This window comes from Panthera tigris, chromosome D2, assembly GCF_018350195.1.
Source record: "Panthera tigris isolate Pti1 chromosome D2, P.tigris_Pti1_mat1.1, whole genome shotgun sequence".
Classification (NCBI taxonomy): Eukaryota; Metazoa; Chordata; class Mammalia; order Carnivora; family Felidae; genus Panthera; species Panthera tigris.
Genome location: NC_056670.1, coordinates 32,525,204 through 32,549,168, shown reverse-complemented (window position 1 = coordinate 32,549,168; position 23,965 = coordinate 32,525,204). Strand labels below are relative to the sequence as shown.

General features: G+C 36.1%; 1 protein-coding gene and 1 long non-coding RNA gene across 9 annotated transcripts in view; one reads left to right on the top strand and one right to left on the bottom strand.

Moving 5' to 3' along the window:
- Nucleotides 1-23,965, top strand: part of MICU1 (mitochondrial calcium uptake 1) — a 246,943-nt gene that overhangs the window by 97,065 nt on the left and 125,913 nt on the right. For 5 of the 8 annotated variants that reach the window (XM_042960435.1, XM_042960433.1, XM_042960432.1 and 2 more), the window contains exons 5-6: nucleotides 10,022-10,065; nucleotides 10,665-10,838. The exons of 1 other annotated variant lie outside the window; for it this stretch is intronic. In XM_042960435.1, coding sequence (XP_042816369.1) covers nucleotides 10,022-10,065; nucleotides 10,665-10,838 — 218 coding nt within the window. The remainder of the gene's footprint in view (nucleotides 1-10,021; nucleotides 10,066-10,664; nucleotides 10,839-23,965) is intronic. 2 more of the 8 variants (XM_042960438.1, XM_042960437.1) reach the window with 1 other exon arrangement.
- Nucleotides 221-23,605, bottom strand: LOC122231826. The gene is made up of 3 exons (XR_006209078.1): nucleotides 23,544-23,605; nucleotides 20,786-20,848; nucleotides 221-1,148 (listed from the first exon to the last, which is right to left on the bottom strand). It is a non-coding gene; the product is annotated as an uncharacterized LOC122231826 (long non-coding RNA).

Genomic DNA, 23,965 nt, shown 5'->3' with positions numbered 1-23,965 from the left:
GTAGGAAATAATAGAGAATACTCTTGTAGCCATTACTTGTTTTTTTCAAATTTTAGTATTTACCCATATTTGTTTCATACCTTTATTTTGAATTATTTTGAAAACCCTGTGTATCGCTCTGAAATGTCATTTCACTTCCTGTCTTCTTAGGGATAACCACTGTCCTTAATTAGGTATTTATCATTCCTGTTGAAGATTATAACATTCACATATATCCATTTTCCTTCCATAACCCCTAGAGAAGGACGATGATTATATTCATTTCCCCGCACTGACATTGGACTTAGCCATGTGATTTCCTCTGACTAATGATGATATACATTGTGTTCAAGCAGAATCTTTAAAAAGAGTCAGTTTGTGGTTTGCTATATTGTCTTTTACCTCTGCCATCTTCCACAGAGAGGCTGCTGCCCCATCAGCCTGGGTCCCAGATTCAATACTCTGTGGAGTAGAGCTGCACCCAATATGTGATAGATAAGTAGCATGAACGATATATAAGCTTTCCTTATTGGAAGCCACTGAGATTTTAAAGTTATTACTGCAGTGTAACCTGGTCTACTCTGACTGCTACATTTCCCCTGTTTTTTAATATGTTGAATATATTTTTACATATGCACGTTTATATATTTGTTGATCCACGTAGCTGTTGTTCTCTTATTTTCACTGCTGTATAGTTTATCATTTGTATAAATATGTCAGTATTTAATTTATCCATTTTCATGTAGATGAACATTTAACTTATTTCCAATTTTGTTAGTCATCTGTTGCTGTGTAACAACCAACCACAAAATGTGAGTGGCATAAAGCAGTGAGCATTTATCTAGCTTCTGCATCTGCAGGCCATGTGAGGTAGACTCTGCTGATCCCCACTGGCCTGGCTCTGTACGTAGGCTCAGGTTTGGTTCATCTAAGCAAGGGCATCTCTGCTTCATGGTTTTGTCAGCGAATTTGTCAGGCTGCTCTATATGTTTCTCATCCTTTTTAGACCACTGGGCTATCCAGAATATATTCCTCTTACAGTACTGGCAGAGGTGCAAGAAAGCAAGCCAACCTCAGAAGTCCATTTGAAGGATGTCTTGTGTCATACTGTTAATATCCCATTGGCCAAAGCAGGTCATGTGGCTGAGCCCAAAGTCATTGGATTGTCCCTGGAGGTCAAGAGAAAGAAAGTGAATATTTGAGAACTGTAGTATGCCAGTGTTTTTACTATTATAAACTGTACCACAACGAACCTTCTTCCATTTGTGCCCTTGTGCATATTTGCAAGAAGTTATTTTCAACATATTCCTGGAAGTAGACTTGCTGGCCTCTGGGATACATTCCTCTTCAAATTTTCTAAACATTGCCAAGCTGGTTTCCAGACTAGATGTAATAATTTACATATTCTCCAAGAATGTATGGGTTTTCTCTTCTGCATTCCTGTTAACACTTGGTATTGATAGACTTAATTTTTTAGCAAACTGATTAGAATGAATTATTAAATCCTTGTGGTTTTATTTTGCATTTCACTAGCAACTAGTGAGGCTTATCATCTCCGAATATTTATTGGCTACTCATATTGCCATTCTATGAATTATTTATCTTCTTTACTCACTTTTCTATTTGATTTTTTTATTAGTAGAAGTCCTTTATATATTCTCTGTTGAAAGCTGTCATATATATCTTGCAGATATCTTCTCCTAGTCTATGGCTTGTCTTTTTATTTTGTTTCTGATAATTTTTAGTATACAGAAGTTGCTGGTATTTTCAAATGTAGTTGTGTTTTCCTTGATGGTTTGTACTGTTTCTTTTTAACTACTTTATTGAGATGTAATTAACATAGGATAAGTAGAATATATTTAAAGTATTTGATGAGTTTTGATATACTAGTCCCATGTAGGTACTAGTGAAACCATCATCAGCATAATCAGTATAATGAACATATTCATCACTCCCAAAGTTTCTTCATACACATTCATAATTCTTCCTGTTTTTTCCTACCTCCTAGGTCCCAGGCCACTAGTGATATGCTTAGTATCTTCTGTTTGTTTTTTTTTTTTAATTTTTTTTAACGTTTTATTTATTTTTGAGACAGGGAGAGACAGAGCATGAACAGGGGAGGGTCAGAGAGAGGGAGACACAGAATCTGAAACAGGCTCCAGGCCCTGAGCTGTCAGCACAGAGCCCAACGCGGGGCTCGAACTCACGGACCGCGAGATCATGACCTGAGCTGAAGTCGGCCGCTTAACCGACTGAGCCACCCATGCGCCCCAGTATCTTCTGTTTTGTATTGATTATCTGTCTAAACTCTGTCAGTTATTGAGAGAAGGGTGTTGATCAACTTTAATTGTGGGTTTGTCTATCATCCTTTCAGTTTTATCAGTATTTGCTTCAAATATTTTGAAACTCTTATTAGGTGCATACATGTTTAAAATGTATTATTCTGTCTTCTTCATGAATTGACCCAATTATCATTATGTACCTGACCTTCATGCTAATATTTTTTTTGCTGCAAAGTCTACATAGTATCCTATTTATGTAGACCTCCTTATTTTGATTCATTTTTCGTGATATATCTTTTTCTATCCTCTTACTTTTTTTAATCTACCTAAATATATCAGTATCTTTAAAATGAATGTCTTGTAGACAACATACAGTTGGGTCTTATTTTTTATCCAGTGTGATAGTTTCTACCTTTTCATTGTGTGTTCAGATGATTTGTATTTAATGTAATTTTTCATATGTTTGGATTTAAGTCTACCATTTTATTATTTGTTTTCTCTTTTTTTCCATCTTTTTAAATGTTCTTTACCCCTTCCTTGCTTCCTTTTCGGATTACTTGAAGACTTTAAAAAATTTTTGATTTTGAGTTTTTGACTGTATTTCTTTGTATATCTTAAATTTAGTGGTTGCTGTAGAGATTATAATATGCATAATTAACTTTTCACAGTTAACTGAGAATTTATATTTTACTGCTTCAGATGGAATATAGATATCTTACCACTATATAGGTCCTTCCCTAATTTATGATATAGCGTCATATGTGTTACAGCTACATACATTGAAAACTCCACCAGACGTTGTTTTCATTTCAACTGTCATACATAAAGAACTTAAGAGGAAAAAATGGTCTGTTATATGTATCTAAATATTAACCATTCCTATTGCTCTTTATTTCTTAAATTTCCAATTTCCCTCTGATATCATTTCCTCCCCCCTTGAAAGATAGAATGTGTTGTAGAGCAGGTCTGCTGGTGGTGAATTCTGTTTACCTTCATCTGAGAACATTTTTATTTTGTCCTCATTTTTAAAGAATATTTTCACTAGATAAAGAATTCTGGGTTGAAATTCTTTTAGCACTTTATGTTTTTTTAATGTTTATTTTTTGAGAGAGAGAAGGAGAGAATGAGCAGAGGAGGGGCAGAGACAGAGAAGGAGACACAAAATCTGAAGCAGGCTCCAGGCTCTGAGCTGTCAGTACAGAGCCCCATGTGGGGCTCAAACTCACAAACTGTGAGATCATGACCTGAGCTGAAGTCAGAATGAGCCACCCAGGCACCCGTCTTTTAGCACTTTAAACTGGCTGCTTTGGAGAATTTTTTCTTTGACTTTGGTTTTCAGAAGTTTGATTTTTTTTTTTTTTTAATGTACCTTGTTTTGGGTTTACTAGGCATCTTGAATCTGTAATGAAATTACTGAAGACAAACCCATAAAATGAGAAGAGATGGTATCCAAGGAGGATATTCTAAAAAGTACATATATTTAGGGTACAGGCAGAATAGCCCCCAAAAGCGTTTAAGGAGTTACCAAGAATAAATGAAGATTATTGGAAGAAAGTAGAAATGTAGATGTGTCATCTTAGGCAAATTATTTAACATCTCTAAATCTTAATATTCTTACTTGTAAAATTGAGATCATAGCAACTAATTTGTAGGGGTAAGAAAATTAAAATTTACATATATGTGTGTGTATATATACATGGAAAGCATGTAGTATAGGACCTATAAAAATGCTTAGTAGATTATAACTTATTACAATGATTATTAAGACAAAAGATAAAATCAAGTGACTAAGTACAATAAATAGGTCACATATCTAATGAACTAGAACTATACTTTTCTGCCCTATGTTAGTTTGTGTTACTGAAAAATATAATCATTTTAATAAATTTTGGGGGTAATAGCAAATATTGAAAAACAAATCTTTAAATTTGGGGGAGATAGTTGAGACTTCTTAACTATAATTATTCAGAGTTTTCGTTTACCAAGCTCTAATTTATTGAGCTTGAAATGATCTATTTGATTTAGTTTCACTTTTGTCTTTTGACAGAAGGAGTTGCTATCTTCTTTAAAACAAGTCTTTTAAATGTTCACTCTGAGGCTTAAACAGAGTATTATTTTTGTTGTTGTTTATTAATTTTTGAGAGAGAGAGAGAGAGAGACAGAGTGTGAATAGGGGAGGGGCAGAGAGAGAGGGAGACAGAGGATCCTCAGCAGGCTCTGCATTGTCAGCGCAGAGCCCGATGCCAGGCTCGAACTCACAAACCATGAAATCATGACCTGAGCTGATGCTTAACGACTGAGCCACCCAGGTACCCCTAAACTGAGAGTATTCTTATAGTATTTCTTGCACGTTTGTATTATATTTGGTGTAGACTCAAGAAGAGAAGCAACTGCCACAGTTAAAAGGTTTTTGGACAAAATCAGAAAGCCATCATTTAATCTTTCTGGGCTTCAGCTTTCTCATTAACAACAAGGTTAAGTGTGTTTACATCACACTATGAACATTAAATGGCTTTGAAATTTCTTTGAATAAAAGTCTAAGAATCATAGGAAGCCCCTTAGGGAGAATAGCATAGTGCCCAGTGTTTTTAAGCTGGGACCCAAAGAATGAAGGTGGAGAAATGTAAGGGAACCATTTTATATGGAAGTCACTTGAGTATCATTTTCCTACTACACATGTAGTTTCTGCTTTCATTCTCCATACTCTGCCTCCCCCTCCCCCTGCCCCCCCCCCGCCAGTAAATGGACCTAACAGAATCTCTAGAGTAGTAGGAAGAATAGCTTGAATTTTCATCCATCCGCATTTCCCATACTCTACCCCAGCCATTTAAGAACTGATCTAATCTGCCCATCTGCTTCATTTGATAGGTAAAGAAATCTAAATATAACAGACAAAATAATCATCTTAATGTTTTTTTCATCTTAAATGTATTAGTCTTTTGGCCTACTTTATGTCTGTATTTGCTTATAAATGAGAGGAATTCTCAGTATGTGCCAGGCTGTCCTTACACACACCTCCTTTTTTTGCAAATGCACATGGGAAAACATTTTCCAAACTGTAACAGAGCATTCAGTGAAAACACAAATCTGTTCCATTTTCTCCACCCTCCCAGTCCATGTCACATATGCAATCACTTTTTAAATTTTAAGTTAACTTTTTAGTTCTTTTAGTACACTAAATATATAATACTATATTACTATACTATTACTATAATACTTTGAATTACTATATTACTATAGTAATTACTATAATAATTTACTATACTATTACTACAATAATTTGAAATGTGGCTAGTTTGAATCGAGATATGTTAAAATTATAAAATATGCATGAGATTTTAAAAACAGTATAAAAAAGAAAAATACTTCATAATTTTTATATTGATTACATGTTGAAATGATGCTATCAAATATATTTTATTTAACAAAGTAAATTATTTAAATTAATTTGACCTGTTTCTTTTTATTATTTTAAAGGTGACTGTTAGATTAAGTTATGCATGTGGCTCACTTTTGTTGCTCACATTATATTTCTGTTGGACAGTGCTGCTCTAATTATTAGTAAGCATATATTTCCCTTAGTTGGTGTAGCAAGTTTACTCATGAGTTACCTGATTCTAATCTGATTCTTATTCTTTTATAAGGGACCAAGAAGGTTTTTTCTGGAAAGTCTTAGGATTTTCCTCTCTTCGGTGTTCTGAAATTTCAAAAGCATACACTGAATTGTAGGTAGTTTTTGTTCATTTTGCTTAGAACACTTGGTAAGCCCTAGTTTGTGTCACTCTTTAGCTCTGAGAAATTTTCTGCTAATGCTTTTTGAATTATATCCTATTTCTTTTTTTTCTTTTTTTTTAATTCCTCCTTATTTCTGGCAGCACTTTCAACAATAGCTAAATTATGGAAAGAGCCTAAATGTCCATCAACTAACGAATGGATAAAGAAATTGTGGTTTATATACACAATGGAATACTACATGGCAATGAGAAAGAATGAAATATGGCCTTTTGTAGCAACGTGGATGGAACTGGAGAGTGTTATGCTAAGTGAAATAAGCCATACAGAGAAAGACAGATTCCATATGGTTTCACTCTTATGTGGATCCTGAGAAACGTAACAGAAACCCATGGGGGAGGGGAAGAAAAAAAAAAAAAGAGGTTAGAGAGGGAGAGATCCAAAGCATAAGAGACTCTTTTTTTTTTTTTTTTTTAATGTTTATTTATTTTTGAGACAGAGAGAGACACAGCATGAGCAGGGAAGGGGCAGAGAGAGAGGGAGACACAAAATGTGAAGCAGGCCTCAGACTCTGAGCTGTCAGCACAGAGCCCGACGCGGGGCTCGAACTCATGAGCTGTGAGATCATGACCTGAGCCAAAGTCGGACGCTTAACCGACTGAGCCACCCAGGCACCCCAAGAGACTCTTAAAAACTGAGAACAAACTGAGGGTTGATGGGGGGTGGGAGGGAGGGGAGGATGGGTGATGGGTATTGAGGAGGGCACCTTTTGGGATGAGCACCGGGTGTTGTATGGAAACCATTTTGACAATAAATTTCATATATTGAAAAAACAGAAAAGAATTCCTCCCCATTTCTGAATGAGAAAAGGTCTTGTATGATATTAGACTTCTAGTATTGAGTCTCTGTTTTTCTTTTTGGCAGTGGTCCTGGGAGGAAACCTTATCCTGATCTTTTGACAGTTTATTAAAATATAGGAGGAGATAGGCAAACATAGTGTTAACTGTCTACAACCCTTTCGTGTTCTCTGTTCTTTTATCATAGAAGTGCATTCTACTTTTTAAAAAAATTTTTTTTATGTTTTTATTTTATTTTTGAGAGAGACAGAGTGTGAGTGGGGGAGGGATAGAGAGAGAGGGAGACAGAATCTGAAGTAGGCTTCAGTCTCTGAGCTGTCAGCACAGAGCCTGACGTGGGGCCTGAACTCACAGACTGCGAGATCATGACCCGAGCCTAAGGGACGCCCAACCAACTGAGCCACCCAGGCACCCCAAGTGTATTCTACTTTTATTACTGTGTTATCTTCTTGAGTATCTGTAAAGTTTCAAATTAGATTTTTTTTTCTTTTTTTTTTTTAACCTTTATTTTTGAGACAGAGAGAGACAGAGCATGAACAGGGGAGGGTCAGAGAGAGGGAGACACAGAATCTGAAACAGGCTCCAGGCTCTGAGCTGTCAGCACAGAGCCCGACGCGGGGCTTGAACTCACAGACCGCAAGATCATGACCTGAGCCGAAGTCAGCCGCTCAACCGACTGAGCCACCCAGGCGCCCCTAGATTTTCTTTTTAAAAAAAATTTCCTTGTTTCCTGAATTACCTCTTTGTTTTGCAGTCAGTGGTTTATTTTTTTTTTCAGGACAAGCTTCTAGAAGTAAAGTGCATTTAAGATAAAGAAAATGTGGAACCAAAAGCATAGAAGCAGAAATGCAAAAAGCTTCCTCTGGGGGCAGTGACAATCTGATCATTGTAATACTGTGGATGTAATGAGATAAGGACCTGAACTAGTATGAATATAGTGAGAACTGAAAGAAAAGAACTGAGTAATTATGCATGAAAAACAAGTGTACTTATTAACTGATTTCTCCACTGTAAACACCCGACAGCACCCCCTTATTGAAGTAGTTATATGCTCCCTTGTAATGTTAATTATTATATGCATAGGCCTTCCTGACTCTTTAAGGCAGGGATTATATCCTACTCATTAATTTCTTTTTAAGTTTATTTATTGTGAAAGAAAAAAAGAGCACAAGTGGGGGAGTGGCAGAGAGAGAGGGAGTGAGAAAGAATCCTAATCAGGCTCTGCACTCTCAGCATAGAACCTGATGTGGGGCTTGAACTCACGAAATGTGAGATCATGACCTCAGCTGACATCAAGAGTCGGATGCTTAACCAACTGAGCCACTCAGGCTCCACCCCCCCGATTAATTTTTTTATAGGTGTTTATTGATCAAGCACTATGCCAAGCACTGGGATAAAGCAGTGGGCAAAGACAAATAATCCCTGGCCTTAAGGATACTTAATTACTTATATCTTTTACAGTGCTTAGAATCTGATGTTCAGCTTTTCCAAAGAAAATATTTGTTACTTAACCCAACTTTATTTTTTTTTAATTTTTTTTTTTTTACATTTATTTATTTTTGAGAGACAGAGTGAGAAAAAGTGAGAGCGGGGGAGGGGCAGAGAGAGAGGGAGACACACGATCGGAAGCAGGCTCCAGGCTCTGCGCTGTCAGCACAGAGCCCGACGCGGGGCTCGAAGCCACAGACAGTGAGATCATGACCTGAGCCGAAGTCGGATGCTCAACCGACTGAGCCACCCAGGCGCCCCACTTAACCCAACTTTAAAAGGTAATATTAGAGGGGCACCTGGGTGGTTCAGTCAGTTGGGCGTCCAACTTCGGCTCAGGTCATGATCTCACGGTCCGTGAGTTCGAGCCCCGCGTCAGGCTCTGTGCTGACAGCTCGGAGCCTGGGCCTGCTTTAGATTCTGTGTCTCCCTCTCTCTCTGCCCCTTCCCTGCTTGTGCTCTGTCTCGCTCTGTCTCTCAAAAGTGAATGAGTGTTGAAAAAAAATAAATGAATGAATGAATGAATAAAAAGTAATATTAGGGGGATGCCTGGGTGGCTCAGTTGATTAAGTGTCCAACTCTTGATTTTGGTTCAGGTCGTGATTTCACGGTTCGTGAGATCTAGCCCCACCTTGGGCTCTGCACTGACAGCACAGAGCCTGCTCAGGATTCTCTCTTCCCTCTCTGTCCCTCCGCTGCACTGTCTTTCTCTCTCAAATTAAATGAATAGGATGGCTCAGGGGGATGCCTGGGGGATGCCTGGGTGACTCAGTCGGGCTTCCAGCTTTGGCTCAGGTCACAATCTTGTGGTTCGTGGGTTTGAGCCCCACATCAGGTTCTGAGCTGACAGTGTGGAGCCTGCTTGGGATTCTGTCTCTTCTCCTCTCTCTCTGCCCCTCCCACACTCTCTCTCAAAATAAATAAACTTAAAAAAAATAAATAAAACTTTAAAAATAAATAAATAAATAAATACATAGATAGATAAGAGGTAATGTTAGGGGCACCTGGGTGGCTCAGTCGGTTCAGCATCCACCTCTTGATTCCACCTCAAGTCATGATCTCACAGTTTGTGAGATTGAGCCCGAAGTTGGGCTCTGCACTGACAGTGCAGAGCCTGCTTGGAATTCTGTTTCTCCCCCTCTCTCTCTCTCTACCCCTCCCTCGCTCTCTCTCCCTCTCAAAATAAATAAATAAACAAACTTTTTTTTTAAGGTAATATTAAGATGGTCTATTTGTATCTCGTCAGGCATGTTGCAAAATTTAGTTTGTTATACTATTCTCTCTTTAACTTGATACAAAAAATGTATGCATTCAGAATAAACTGATATCCTTCACCTGATTTAAAGGTAATATAGTACATTGATGTAATGAAAACAGCCCACCCTTGAAAGAGTCTAGGGTTCTAGTTTGGCTCTACTGATGAACAGGTTTGCACATGAACTTTTATACTCTATCTTCTCAGAGCCTTACTTTCTCATGTGTAAAATAAAGGTTGGATCTTTTAGCACTTAAACTTTGAGTCTGAAAGTGGAAAAATTTCTTTATTCCCATAGCCTTTGAATAATGTGGCTAAGCCATCTAGTATATATAATTGAATGACTGGAAATGACAGACAGCTGTCATTTCATATGTTTTACTTGAGTTATAATCATTGATTAAATATTGTTTTTTCCTCTTTTACAGACTTGGGTCTGGATCAATATATAATAAAACGCTTTGATGGGAAGGTGAGCAAGCTATGACACTTAACATATATATCCTGTTGTTTACTAAGAATATTTTTAAGTTCCTCTAGAATTATTTGTGAGAAATTTCTGAATGCTTGTTTATCTTACCAAAAGAGCATGTTTCTTAGGTTGGAAGGCCTGTAAGTGCCTTCATATACTTCTACAGAAAAAAATCAAGCAGAAGGTTTTTCTACATTTTTCTGTGTAAGGTAGCACTCATAGGGAGCCTGCCGTATATAATAAAGGCTAATTCAGTGTAGGTGGAGATTTGCATTTTAATTCAATTGCCGTCATGAAGTTTAACAAGCCCCCCAAAACTACGTTTGCATTTCTTGTAAAAACACTTATTTGATTTGACCTTCTTCAAACTATGATACTCTATAGCAATAATCCTAACTAGAAAATTATACAAGTCTTTACTCATGCTTTTATAATGATTATGAAGACCACCCCAAATTTACATATACATTTTCATTATACTTACTTTCTTTATTTTATGCACAAATAAACCGCATAATAAATTATTCTTAAATATAGAAAACAAAACTTTCAATTTTATTATCTCAAAGCAGTCAGTTAAACATGTTTTTCCCTTTCAGGCTGACTTCTACAAAAAGAAAAAGAAAATATTACACAGGGTCAGAAAGAAAAGTAAAAAGTCAATTTTAAAGAGGAGGAAGAAAGCACATCAGAAAGAAGAGAGAGCCCGGGATGGCTTTACAAAGCTTAAAGAGAAGGAAATCAGAAGGATAATCATGCAGTGGCTGGAAAAGGCAGGATTACAAGAGGGTCTAAATGGGTGGAGGTCAGGGTTAGTAGAAACTGATCTTGCAGGTTGTGTCAATCCTGCATTATTACATAAATCTCTATATACTTGTAAGGTGAAGATACAAATGCTAAGGTCTTTTGCACAAGTGGAGAGAATGAGTGGTCACCTTCAGGGCTGAGATATTAGTCAAGGCTTCCAGCCTAACAATTACCTGTCGCAGTCAGGTAGCCCCATGCCTCCCTCTGTAGGTATCTTCTTTTTAAAGTCACATATTCTAAAAGAAAGAATGATCAAAAAGAGCATTGAACTAGAATGTTAGGAGACAGGTTCAGAGCCCTGGCTCTGCTTTAGGACAGCTACATCTTCCCTCTGATCCTTGGTGTCTCCACTTCATATATAATCAAGTACTGTATCCATTACTACAGGCACTGATGTCAGGGTCTGATTTCAGAGTCTGTGGCAAGTCAGGTCCCTGTCTTATCTGTCTTTGTGTCACTCAGAGTCCAGCAAATGTCTGGCATACAGGATGTGACCAATAAATATTGGATGACTTGGAAAAGTCAGCTAGTCAAATCACATATTCCTTGGAGATATGACTCATTAAGTCAGTAATATTTTATAACAAAAGCAGTTTAACAAATCACAGTTTTTGGTCACTGAAGGCATCCAGAGTAGCACGAGAATTCTGTCCTCTATTGTGTGTGTGTGTGTGTGTGTGTGTGTGTGTGTGTGTGTGTGTGTAAACCTGAAAACAGATAAAGAAGTTGATATGTGCAAGTTGAATAGCAAGTTTAGATATTATAGGGGAATTTCCATTCCTAGAGATCTCCCAAATATAAGATCCCTAGTGGTCATTCATATTTCACACACACTCTTTAGTTTTTTTCATTTCAGCCCATAACTGTCTACTTGATGCTAGAAATCTGTAGCTTTGGGCATGACCAATAAGCTCCCCCTTTGTTTCAACCATATTATTATTTTTTTTTATTTAAAAAAATTTTTTTTAACATTTATTTATTTTTGAGACAGGGAGAGACAGAGCATGAATGGGGGGAGGTCAGAGAGAGAGGGAGACACAGAATCCGAAGCAGGCTCCAGGCTCCGAGCTGTCAGCACAGAGCCCGATGCGGGGCTCGAACTCGTGAACCACAAGATCATGACCTGAGCTGAAGTCGGACACTTAACCGACTGAGCCACCCAGGCGCCCCTCAACCATATTAAATTGATGAGCTCTACATTTCCTATCATTAGTGTCATTTGCATTTTTCTGATTTCCACTTATTTTTATAAAGTAACTAAAGTAAACTGCAGTACAACATTAAAGTATGTGAGTGCCCACCTTGCTCTAGAGACAAAAATGGCAGTACTTCTTGGTTTGGAAGGCAGACTTTGTTGACACATTGTAGTGCAAATGTTTGTGCTCTGAAGTGTCACATTCAGAAATGGGAGTAGGAAAGGCAAGATTTAGGGATCTCAGTGTGTAATGTTTGAAAGTATGACTTTATGAAATTCAGGCATGTGAAAGTTGGCTTTATGGTACCAGGGGAACCGGTTCTAAAAGAGAATAGAAGAATGACATACTCATGTAGGGGGTGTAGAACTGAGCCTGCCCCCTTCTCCCCTAGCCAAGAGCACACAGAATTCCCTTTCATCCATGTTATGATATGCATATTTAATCCCTTTGCCAGGTACTTCATTTAAATACTGTATTAATTTTCATCAAATATATCCTGAAGGTCTAGTTTTGGAATGAAAGTTATGCTTCTTAAATAGGAATTTTAAACTGAGTTCACCTCTAGTTTATGTCTTTATGAATGGTCTTTTATTTCATATGAAGTTTAAGAAAGTAGTTTCTGTGTTTTTAAACCTTGCATAATGAGGGTCTCTCTCTGTCTCTCAAAAATAAATAAACATAAAACAAAATTTAAAAAAGGGGGGGAGGCGCCTGGGTGGCTCAGTCAGTTAAGCATCCGACTTTGGCTCAGGTCATGATCTCGATGGTGTGTGAGTTTGAGCCCCGCGTCAGGCTCTGTGCTGACAGCTCAGAGCCTGGAGCCTGCTTCCGATTCTGCGTCTCCCTCTCTCTTTGCCCTTCCCCCATGTACGTTCTGTCTCTCAAAAATAAATAAACATAAAAAAATTTTTAACCTTGCGTAATGAGGAATACAACATTCATACAGTGTTTAAGCACTTTAGAAGTTTTCCCAGGGATTTTTGCCATGTGTGAAGTCCTTCACTTGATACTTATGATAAAGATCAATGTTCATTCAACTGTTGATCTTATTCTTTTTCTTTAGATCTTCATGTCTCTTATTCTCTCAGTCAGAATATCTTAACTCTTAAGTAGCAGTTTCCAGAGGATATAAATCCTAAGACAATTTCCTCTTGAAAAAACAGATTTATATAGTAATTACAGTGAATTTAATGCAGATGGCCACAGATTTAGTACAAAGCTAATACCCTAGAGGAATTTCCTTTTAAACTTGCTTTGATTTTTAAATGGGACTCTCTCTCTTTTTTAACTTGGGAGAGAAACTAGTTATGAATACCTAGAGAAGGGTTTACTCCCATCTTCTTATCTGTGCCCCCGCCATTGTTTTAACTTTTAACATACCATTTAATAAAAGTACATCATTTGACAAGTAAGAAACACTGCCTTATTTTATTGTCTTCTAATTGAATTGCGCTTGAGCCTTTTTGTCACTGAAAGCAAAAACAAATGTAGAAACAGTATCATTTTGGGGGGTGTATTCTCATTTGTGCTTGAATTTCATACAACCTCCAGATGCAAAGTAAAAAGAAGGCCAAAATGATCATGAGAAATAATTGGATAGTTATTTCTTGCTTTGGTGCCTATCTCCTTTTCTACTCCTGTTTAACTAGTAAATGCCCTTAAGAAATAAAGGAAACATTCCTGTTTCAACTGATAGTGAAACAGAATTTGGTTAAGTGGCTTTTGAATTTGGGGGAGGATCTTTTTCCAGACCTCAGCACTACCTAATGTTAATGCACACTAATCCTTTACTCTTAGTAGCAGTTTCCTTTGTAGAAAAGTCATAGAAATACATTGTTATTGGCACTTGCATGATTTATGCACTTCAAAACTATCTGCTAACACAGGCCTTGTATAAAGAAGCTATAGTCAATGTCCCTTCGTTTTAAGAATATGCGTTGTAGATAAGTGATATTTTAAAAGACATTCAAACTAGGTTTTAAGAGTTCAAAAGCCTCACAGTTTGAAAGTTCAGATTTTCTCATAAAGGATATTTGAAAATCACTATAGTGTATTTGGACTATTATACAGATGGTAATACAAAATATAGTCTGGCTTTTGTTTTAGTGTGAGATCATAGATTTAAAAAATGTACCCTCCCCCTGCAATGTACATGCATTCTCCTTGTGACTTGTTAATGCAGTTACTTCATGAATTTTAGATTATTTCTTTAATGAAAACTATATTTTTTCTGGATTTAATTTTTTTAATCACATAATAATTGGTCTATAAAGTGAAGCATCATTTCTAAATTGAGACTTTATATTACAAAATCGTCAAATATTTCTTTCATTTAATGATTTAGTTGTTGTTTTTTATTGGTTTGGCTGAAGTGGTGTTACCCTTTATTTTCCTCTTTCTCTTACCCCCTCCTTTTTCCCCCTCAGCATATCAAAGATAGAAATTGTTTTGTAGTTTCTGTTCCTATTGTATGTAATAGACAACTTTCTCGTGAACAAACACCACCATATTTTTTTTTTTTAAGTTACGATAGAAAACTGCAGAGTTACTTAAGTAAAATTGTTTCCTAGGCAAAGAATATCTCTAGAGTTTTGACATAATTTTCTTCTCTCTTCTAAAAACTTTATAAAGTTCATACTCTTTTTTTAGGTAACAATGAATTGCCCTTTGAAACTAAATTGTTCATTGTTATCATTCCACCATGTATTTCTTTTTCAGAAAATAGATTTTTTATTCTTGCTTCCCTATCAAGTTTCCTTTTCCCCCAACTACTCCCTGAACATTTCAGGAAGCATGCCTCTGGACTGCATTTTTCATTATTTGTAATTATAGTCCCCTTAGAATCTCTCCAGTTTGGAATAAAGAGTTAATATGTGTTTTATTTCTATCTCTTTTATGATACCTACAAGAATATTTGTACACATGGAACAGAAAAGTATTTTACATCAAATTAAAATGACATTGTCCAAAAAAAAAAAAAATTGACATTGTCCCCATTCAAGTGAAAGAGATAAAAGTATGGTCAAAGCCTAGAAAGGAAAGGACTGATTACAGTGTTAATAACAGAAAAAAATTATCAGAAGAAAAAAAAGATGGGAGCCATAATTAAAAATCAAAGCTTTAGGGGTGCCTGGGTGACTCAGTTGCTAAGCATCTGGCTCTTGATTTTGGGTTAGGTCATGGTATCGTCATTCATGAGTTCAAGCCCTGCGTTGGGTTCTGCACTGTGACCTCAAAGAATCCTACTTAGGACTCTCTCTCCCTCTCTCTCTGCCCCTCCCCATGCATGTGAGCAATGTATATGCTCGCTCTCAAAAATAAATAAATAAACTTTAAAAAAAAGCAAAGCTTTAATATAACCAGTGCTTTTAATTGCTTACTAGGTAAAAGTCCTTTAAAATATATTGATAAATGAACTTTAAAATACCATTCCCTTTAGGGGAAAGTCTTGGTTTCCTAAGTGGAATGTGGGCACGTATTTTCCCGTAGCATAATACTCCTAGTGCTTTATTTGAGTTGTTTATTTACTTCATATCATAGATAAGAGATTCGTCTGGAGTACAGCAAGGATAGTATAACTTCTTGACATGCATAGTAAGTTATGTAAGGAGTTTCCTGTCTTCTAAGAGTGAAATGTTTTGCAGATCAAGGAAATGTAAACTAGGAGGGGGAGGGACTGAAATTCCCATGGGACAAGAGTTTGATGAATCTTCTCACATTCATTTGAACTGCTTTAATTCTGCTCAAATTTATGTAGCAGGTTATGATGTTATGAATTCTGCATTGTGAATTAGGCACATCTCTCTCTCTCTCTCTCTCTCTCTCTCTCTTGGCTTCCAAAGACTTGAAACTAGTCAAGTTTCTTGGTGAATTCTTGGTGAATTGATATATTTGTTCAGGTTTTTTTATTAATAAATACAAATATATAGAAAGAATTTTATTGGTTTTGCTTCATGTTTTTTTTAATCTATGTTATTATTTGTCCTACCAATCCCATCTTTAGAGTGTGTCACCTGTGTTCTCTTTTAATAGGGAAATTCTTTAAAAAAAGCATAGCAAGTTCTGAGAGTGCACAGGTTTCCCCCACTCTCTAGAAGTAGAACATTCCTATGAAAGCTTTCATTAAGCTGACTTGGCATAAAGAAACTATTACCATTTCATAGAAGCAAAAATCCTCCTGAATTTTTTTCAGTTGGGGAAAGCAGTTTACTAGTGCAGTTTTTTCGTAAAAGACAAGTAGTATGAAGCAAACTTTCAGATTGCAGAGAACCTGTATTTCAATTCCTGGGAGACTGAAGCTCCTCACAAATATTTCAAAGCCACAATACTTATTTTAGGGGTGAAGACTGAGCCCCTTTTAAAAACCACATTAACATATTCGCTCATTAGTTGTCACTGGTTTATTTTTGCAATTTAAAGTGAACTCACTAGGGGCACCTGCCTGGGTCAGTCAGAAGAGCGGTGCAACTCTTGATCTCAGGGTCGTGAGTTCAAGCCCCCACTGAGTGCAGAGATAACTTAAAAATAAAATCTTAAAAGAATAATAATAAAGTGAACTCTCTAAATGAAAAATACTTGACTCTATTTGTCTCCCACAGGAATTATCAATAATAGCTATATGAAAAAGAAGAATAGTTGAGACTTTGAGTGTTTATTATGTGCTACATGCTTTTTTTAAGTGCTTACATATAAATCCACACAGCCACTCATTTAGATAACTTACTACTTTTATTATCATTTTACAAATAAGGAGCTACATAAAAATTTAACTTCTAAAAAAAATTTTTTTTAAGTCATTATTCATTCTTGAGAGAGAGAGAGAGAGAGCAAGAGGTGGAGGAACAGAGAGAGGGGGAGACACAGAATCTGAAGCAGGCTCCAGGCTCCGAGCTGTCAGCCCAGAGCCCAATGTGGGGCTCCAACTCAGCAACCACAAGATCATGACCTGAGCTGAAGTCGTGTGCTTAACCGACTGAGCCACCCATGTGCCCCCAAAATTTAACTTTTTCTAAGTTTATGTATTTATTTTGAGAGAGAGTGTGAGTGGGGGAGGGGCAGAGATGGAGAGCAAGCATGCTCTTTGCTGTCAGTGCAAAACCCCATGCGGTGCTCAATCTCACAAACTGAGATTATGACCTGAGCTGAAATCAAGAGTTGATCGCTTAACCAGCTGAGCCACCAGGGTGCCCCTTCGCTTTTGTTTTTCTTTTTTTTTTTTTTAACCTAAGATCATACAGCTAGCTAGTAAGTGGTAGAGAGGCAGGATTCCATATTTGTAGCCTGGCTTCAGAGTTCACTGTCTTAAGCTCTGTGGTATACCACCTTTCGTATATCTAAGCAGTTTGTCTATATGACCTACTTGTAAATAGAAATTTCTCTTGTTAAGTAGTTATTTTATTTTATTACCTTAATGACATTTGTGCAAAAACAAAACAAAGCAACTTAATATTTTACTTTCTTTTTGAAGTTAATTTTTCCTGCTTTGCTAAAGTACGGCTAGAAACTACTTTTAACCTGGGAAACCACATAGTGTTTTTAAAGAAAGAAAAATAAGTATACAAATTTTAATACTTAAATTTAGAAAACAGAATTTCAACCTCATTTTTATTTGCTCCATTATTTTCTCTTATGCCACGAACACCAACTGGCATTGTGAAAAATGCTATGTTTTTTCTTTTTATTTGAAACAATCTCTTAAAGTGAGCACTGTTATATATATTTGAAAAATTGGATCTTGGCTCATGGTCATAGAGAAAATAATGTTTTTATTACAAACTAAACTTATTCTCAATATTGATTGGTTGTATGTTAAATGTAGCATCATTTGAATAAGGCCACTCATAGTCTTTAACCAAGCAAAAGTTTAGAGTGTAATTACATCACCAAAGTTCTGATTCAGCATTTCAAGAAATCCTTTGACATCTTGTAGTTTTCTGTTTTATTTTTAGTCTGTTTGTTCATCTTCCTTCTTTTGCATCCAGAGTTCTCTAAATTACCTTTAAATCATTTTCTCACTTTTCTCTCTTCTCATAAATTAACAACTTTAGTTCTTTTGTGACACACCACAGCCCTAAGAAAATCTGACTTTGGCATCTGAAATATTTTCCAAGGGATTTCCATTTTGAGCATTTAAGTATTTGACAGCTATATGTAAATAATTAGTAGATGTTGTAGGTATGCTGAAAAACATATTATGGATTGCTGTACCTCTTAGTGTGTAATAGCCCAAGATGAAGAAAACAGTGTGACTTTGGATATGACAGTCTTATTTTATGTATGGACTCTGCCACATACTTGATAGAAAACCTTGGGCAAAAGACCATTTAACCGTTCTGAGTATCAGTTACTTTCTCAGTAAAATCAGGGCAATATGGTAAAGTGTCTGGCTCTATAAGTTATAGCTACTTCCATGACTTTGAGCCCTTTATTCAATTTATAAAAGGAGTTAGCTGCTGTCATATATATTATCTCCTTTCTTAGTTTGTATGAAAATGCTACAGAGTATCCTCTCCATAATTGCTCTCTCCATGCTTCTTTTCTTGCCAGTTAAATCAGCTATAAAAATCTCCTTGTGCCCTCTTAAAGAGCAATTGGCTGGGATTAAATAGCTAGTCCATGAACTGAAGAGAGACGTCTGATTTGATTTCTCATATCTGAGCCGTCCTTTGTGCACAGTGATTCATCTCACCCCTGTGTGGTAAAATCCTTTGAGCCTCTGTCACATCAATCCTAGCCTTAGGCTTGTAAATTGCTAATAGTGTATATTTTGCAGTCAAGAACTTTTATCAAGCTGCTAAGTTTGTTTTGAAAAGTGTGGTAAGTTTGGGTCAAATTTTATTTCACAGCCAGTGAAGTTTATTTGTTGAAAAAAAAAATCCTTAAAACAATTTTATATATGAAGATGTTTTGGTGTGGTATACCCGGCTAAATTAGCTAACCTACACTGCCTCATAAATGCCATCCTCTATGATGGCTGGCTTTTTATCGCTAATGTGAATAGTGATTCATTTAGTGCAACATAATTTTTCAGGAAACCTGTTTCTGAGTTGTCATTCTGAACTCTTCCTAAGAGTAGTTACTAATCTGAGTTTGGTTGCCCATATGGGTGGTAAGGCAACATATTTGCTGTGAAGTTTAAAAATATTGGAGCACTTGGGTGACTCAGTTAAGCCTTTGACTTTGGCTCAAGTCATAATCTCACAGTTTGTGGGTTCAAGCCCTGCATCGGGCTCTGTGCTGGCAGCTCGAAGCTAGAGAGCCTGCTTCAGATTCTGTGTGTGTGTGTGTGTGTGTGTGTGTGTGTGTGTGTGTGTGTGTGTGTCTGCCCCTCCCCCCTTCTCTCTCTCTCTCTCTCTCTCTCTCTCTCTCTGAAAAACAAATAAGCATTAAAAAAATTTAAATACTACATCCACGATACATCTTACTAGGAAACCTTAATTAAAGAAATGCTTTGACTTCACATGACAAAAAATGAAATGTTTTCCTTCCCTTTTAGAAACATTATTATTCATGTATTTTCTTTTTATAGTATTGTGAAGTTTTTCTGCAATTGTGTGTTTCATTTTGGGGAGGCTAGGAGTTGAGTTGTTGGGGTTTTTTGTTTTATTGTACCTCTCAGATAATCTATGAAACATTTCTATGTATTCCTCATTTCTTGTTTCCAGGTTTTCAGTTATTTTATTACAGATCTAAATTTAGTCCTTTATATGTTTTAATAGTTTGTGGTATTGTGGTATGTATATTTGGTTTTGGAGTTTTTGTTCATATAATCAAACAATGTCCATTTTTTTTTTCTTTTTCTCATCTTCTGATCAGGATTTCTGGCAGGTACTGACTCAGCAGCATGTGCTTTAAATTAATTATTCCAGAATCCATAGTAATGCTTCAGGGACAAAGGTTCAGTGCATGCCTATGTCCTTCCCCTGCTCCTTTCAAAATGATTCAGTTCCTGTCACTTTAAATTAACATACTTTATCTTTAATATGACAGTGCAAACACTGCACAGGTCCTTGAGAATATAATACCTCTCATGATTTAAAAGGGAAGTTTTAACATCAAGTGTCACACAAAAGCTTAAGAAACTGTTAGCACTGTATTGCATAAGAGATACTCAGCAGTATAATGGAGTCATCTCACCAGTCATAGTAGGGATGCCATGTTCCTGGTTGAGCTTTACAGGAAGGGTGAGGCAATGGTAATTTCAAGTGAAAAATTAATGTTTTTTGCTTCTTGAAATTTCTTACCTGATAAATACAGGTAAGCAGTTGCTTAGTTGCACTTTGCTCAACTAAATGGCTTAACAGGAAACAAAAGGAACATTTTAGGACTTCGTTATTTTGTTTTTTTGAACTAACCAACAACTTTAACTTGAAAAGGAAGCCAATACACGAGGAAGACCATGAAAGAGAATATATAGATTGTCATCTGGCAAAGGAGAATTTCAAGGACTAGCCTAAGAAGTACATTTTTTGATCTTTGAAGACTCAGACTCTTTAGTTGTAGTTTATGAGTTATTAAAATGCATTTATTTTTTAAAAGACATTACTCTTGGGTTTCTTTAGAGAAATATAAACTAAATCGTATTAGAATATCTTTTTTGTTTTAAAATAATTAATGATATAATTAATGAGATCACAGTGTGCTCTTAATTTTTATATAACATTTTTCCTGGGCTTCTTCGTTTTTAAAATGGGATATATTTTTAGAAGTCTACTTACCAAACCCCAAACCAATGACCCTGTTCCTGGTATAGTCAATTATCTTCTGCCTCTCACTGCATTCTGAAACAAACCAACAAATACTTAAATAATTGTGACAGAAGAATTTATTGATAGTCTCAGTATCGATGTTTCTAATGCTGGAAATTCTATTTTAGAATAGCCATGGCACAACTTAGTATGCATAGTACTAAGGAGCATAAATCAGATGAGATGCTTAACACCTGTGATTGAGGTAAACTGCTTCCACTTCTGTAATTATAGCAGAACAATTTGTAGGAGAAATCTAAAAACTCTTCCTTTCCTATGATAATTGTATGGTTTACACTTGAAAATTTAAAATGAGTTGCCTCACATAGATGTCCCTACTAAAGAATGAGGAGAAGTGAAAAGAGGTAGGTAGGAATTGGTGAAGTGCTTGGAAGTCTCTGGAATATTCAGCATTGGGTAGTCAACCACCATAATTGACAAAAGAGCACCAGTTTTCTTTAAACTTTGACTATCAAGGGTGATATCCTTGTTGAGTAAGGAGTCAAGAGCAAGTTTTACTCTATTATTAAGGATATCTTGTTAATAAGCTTTTTGTATTGAAAATAATAAACTTTTTTTTTTCCCTAGAATAGGTAAATATCACTCATGTTGGTGACACTAGTATAAATCCTTTAAGCTTCCAAAGGTCAATGAGCAGTTACTTAATAGACGAGGGCTTTCTTGCTTGCTTCCTTAACCAGGATTTTGTCCATTGCATGCTAAGTTCCTAGTGCCTGTGAAGAGGCTGGAATCATTTTGTTTTTGTAGTAGCATAGAGCTATTCTTCAGATGCAGCTTATGAATGGTGTCAAATACTGAATTATATTGCTGTGAGGAGTATCCATAATGTCTCTTTCCAGTCTCTAAGTTCCACCACTACTAAAGTACGTTGATTTAACTCATGTGTTTGATTATTCAGGTTGAAAGAAGAAATGATAATGTAATCATTAAGTACTCCCAAGGAGAGTGTAGTTTACTTAGTTACCCCAAATATTCAGACGTCTATTAAATATGTCTTTAAATACATTTTTATTTTAGATTCTCTTTTGTTTGAACTTGAGATCAACTGAGCCCCTTTGATTTATCATTGTTGATTTGAAAGCATAAACGTGACTGACGAACCATTACATTTCCAACACGTTCATATTGAACTTTTCCATCATGAAAGAAGATTTGAAATTCACTTTGACAGGAGAGGACTCGGATCCAGACTAACTTCCTTTTTCTTATTATTTTAGCACATTAACGTGCTTTGAGATTATACAAAGTTCTGTGAAAACTACTCAAAGCATTTTATTTCTCCTATTCTGATAAAAGTGGGTTCTCAACTTAGCCTGAACATGCATTTTTTAAAGCTCCAAACTTGAAAAGTTTTTCCAATGACAGATTAGTCTAACATCTATTAATTAAGAAGAACACAACCATTACATTCTTGAAGTGATACTCATTTTCAAAATGATTAAAATATGCTTTTGAACAAGTCATAGCATAAAAATACGCTGTGCACCTACATCATTAACTAGACTTTCCTTCTCAAGATAAATGAGCTGATATATGCTAAGCCCCAGGATTAATATTTTACAATAATGAACTCTTATTTTTGCTCTGAAAATACCCAGTCCCCATTAACAGTTTTAGAAATTGCAAACAGTTTTTGTGCATTTGATACAATATAACATAATAATGGTTCTGGAGTCAAACTAGGACCTGTCCTGCTACTTCACAGCGTTGTCACCGTGGGCTACTTATTTAACTTCTCTGAACTTCAGTTTTCTCATCTGTAAAGTGCAGATAGTAGTATTACCTACCTCCAAGGATTGCAGTGAGGACTTACAGAGGTGTATGTAATTCAAGTAGTTAGCACAGTGCCTGGCATGAAACACGTGAACTATTTTTTAAATTCTTGTTATGTCTTTAATGGTTAGTGGTGTTTAAGGGATACCTATAAGTGTTTGAATTTTAAAATGATTTAAAAATTCTTCATCTAAAGGGCTTCCTGGGAGATGGCAGTTACTAGAACAGTGTAGGATGGTTGGTGATCCTCAGAGTGAAACTTAGTTTCTATGATGCGATTTTTTTCATTTAATAATTTTTTTTCCAAATGAGAGAAGGTGAAATGCTATATTGACTTGTTTTTCAAAATTTGTTTGTGAGGTTGCTTTTCCATGAATTAATAGGAAAGCTTTTTATAACCCATATGACTGAAAACAAGACTACTGCCAAGCTGATGGCACTTCTTTTCAGCACTGATTGATTTGAGTGGCCAAAGTCCAAAATTGAATTCTTAGATTTAGGTAGCAAATAATCAATAATGGTAAAACATAGATTCTCCCATCCAGAGCTGTTTTGAAGCAAGTATGCAGGCATATGTGGTAGAAAATAATAGAGTTGACAGTTTTCCCCTTTGAGGGTTTTGGTAATACTTCATCAGATACTGAGAACTGAAACAAACCACTCAGTGAAGTTGTATCATTTCCTTGAAGTGAACGTTACTCCAATAGACTTCCAAATTTTTATCATTATTTGAATCAAATCTTCTCCCACATTTTTTTTGGTAAGCATCTTCATTTGTATGCATATTCTCTATAGCCATCTAATTAATGAAATAGGAAAACATGTGCATGATAAGTATTTGGAGGTGTTCTCAGAGCTAACGTGGTTAGAATTGGGACTGAAAAGAGAATGGCTTTCTGGCAGAATGAAGTTTTACAGTATCTTAAGCACTCACCTTCCACAGTCTGTTGCACAGTCATTTATGTTTGCTTGCCTCAAATGCAATATTACCTTTGAAAAGGTTGGAAACTCTGAGTCAGGAGAGGAACTCCTTAACTACTCTAAATTAGAAACATCTCGATTTAATTTTATCTGACATAACCTCAAATTCAAGTTTTCTGCAAGTTCAGGTGTCGGACAGGGGAGGAAGAATACATATTTTAACTGTGCAACATTTTCTGTTTGATTGGGAATAGTGTGATTGTTTAAGATTGGTATCTACCAAGGCTTTGGCATCTATGCACCAACTAAATAATTAAGTATGAGCATTAATTGCATGGGAAATTTGCTGAATTTTCTATTTCTAACACTCTTCCCCTCCTTGACCCAACCCCAACCTTAGGTAGAAATACTGTTTATCATTTGGAAATGCTGGGC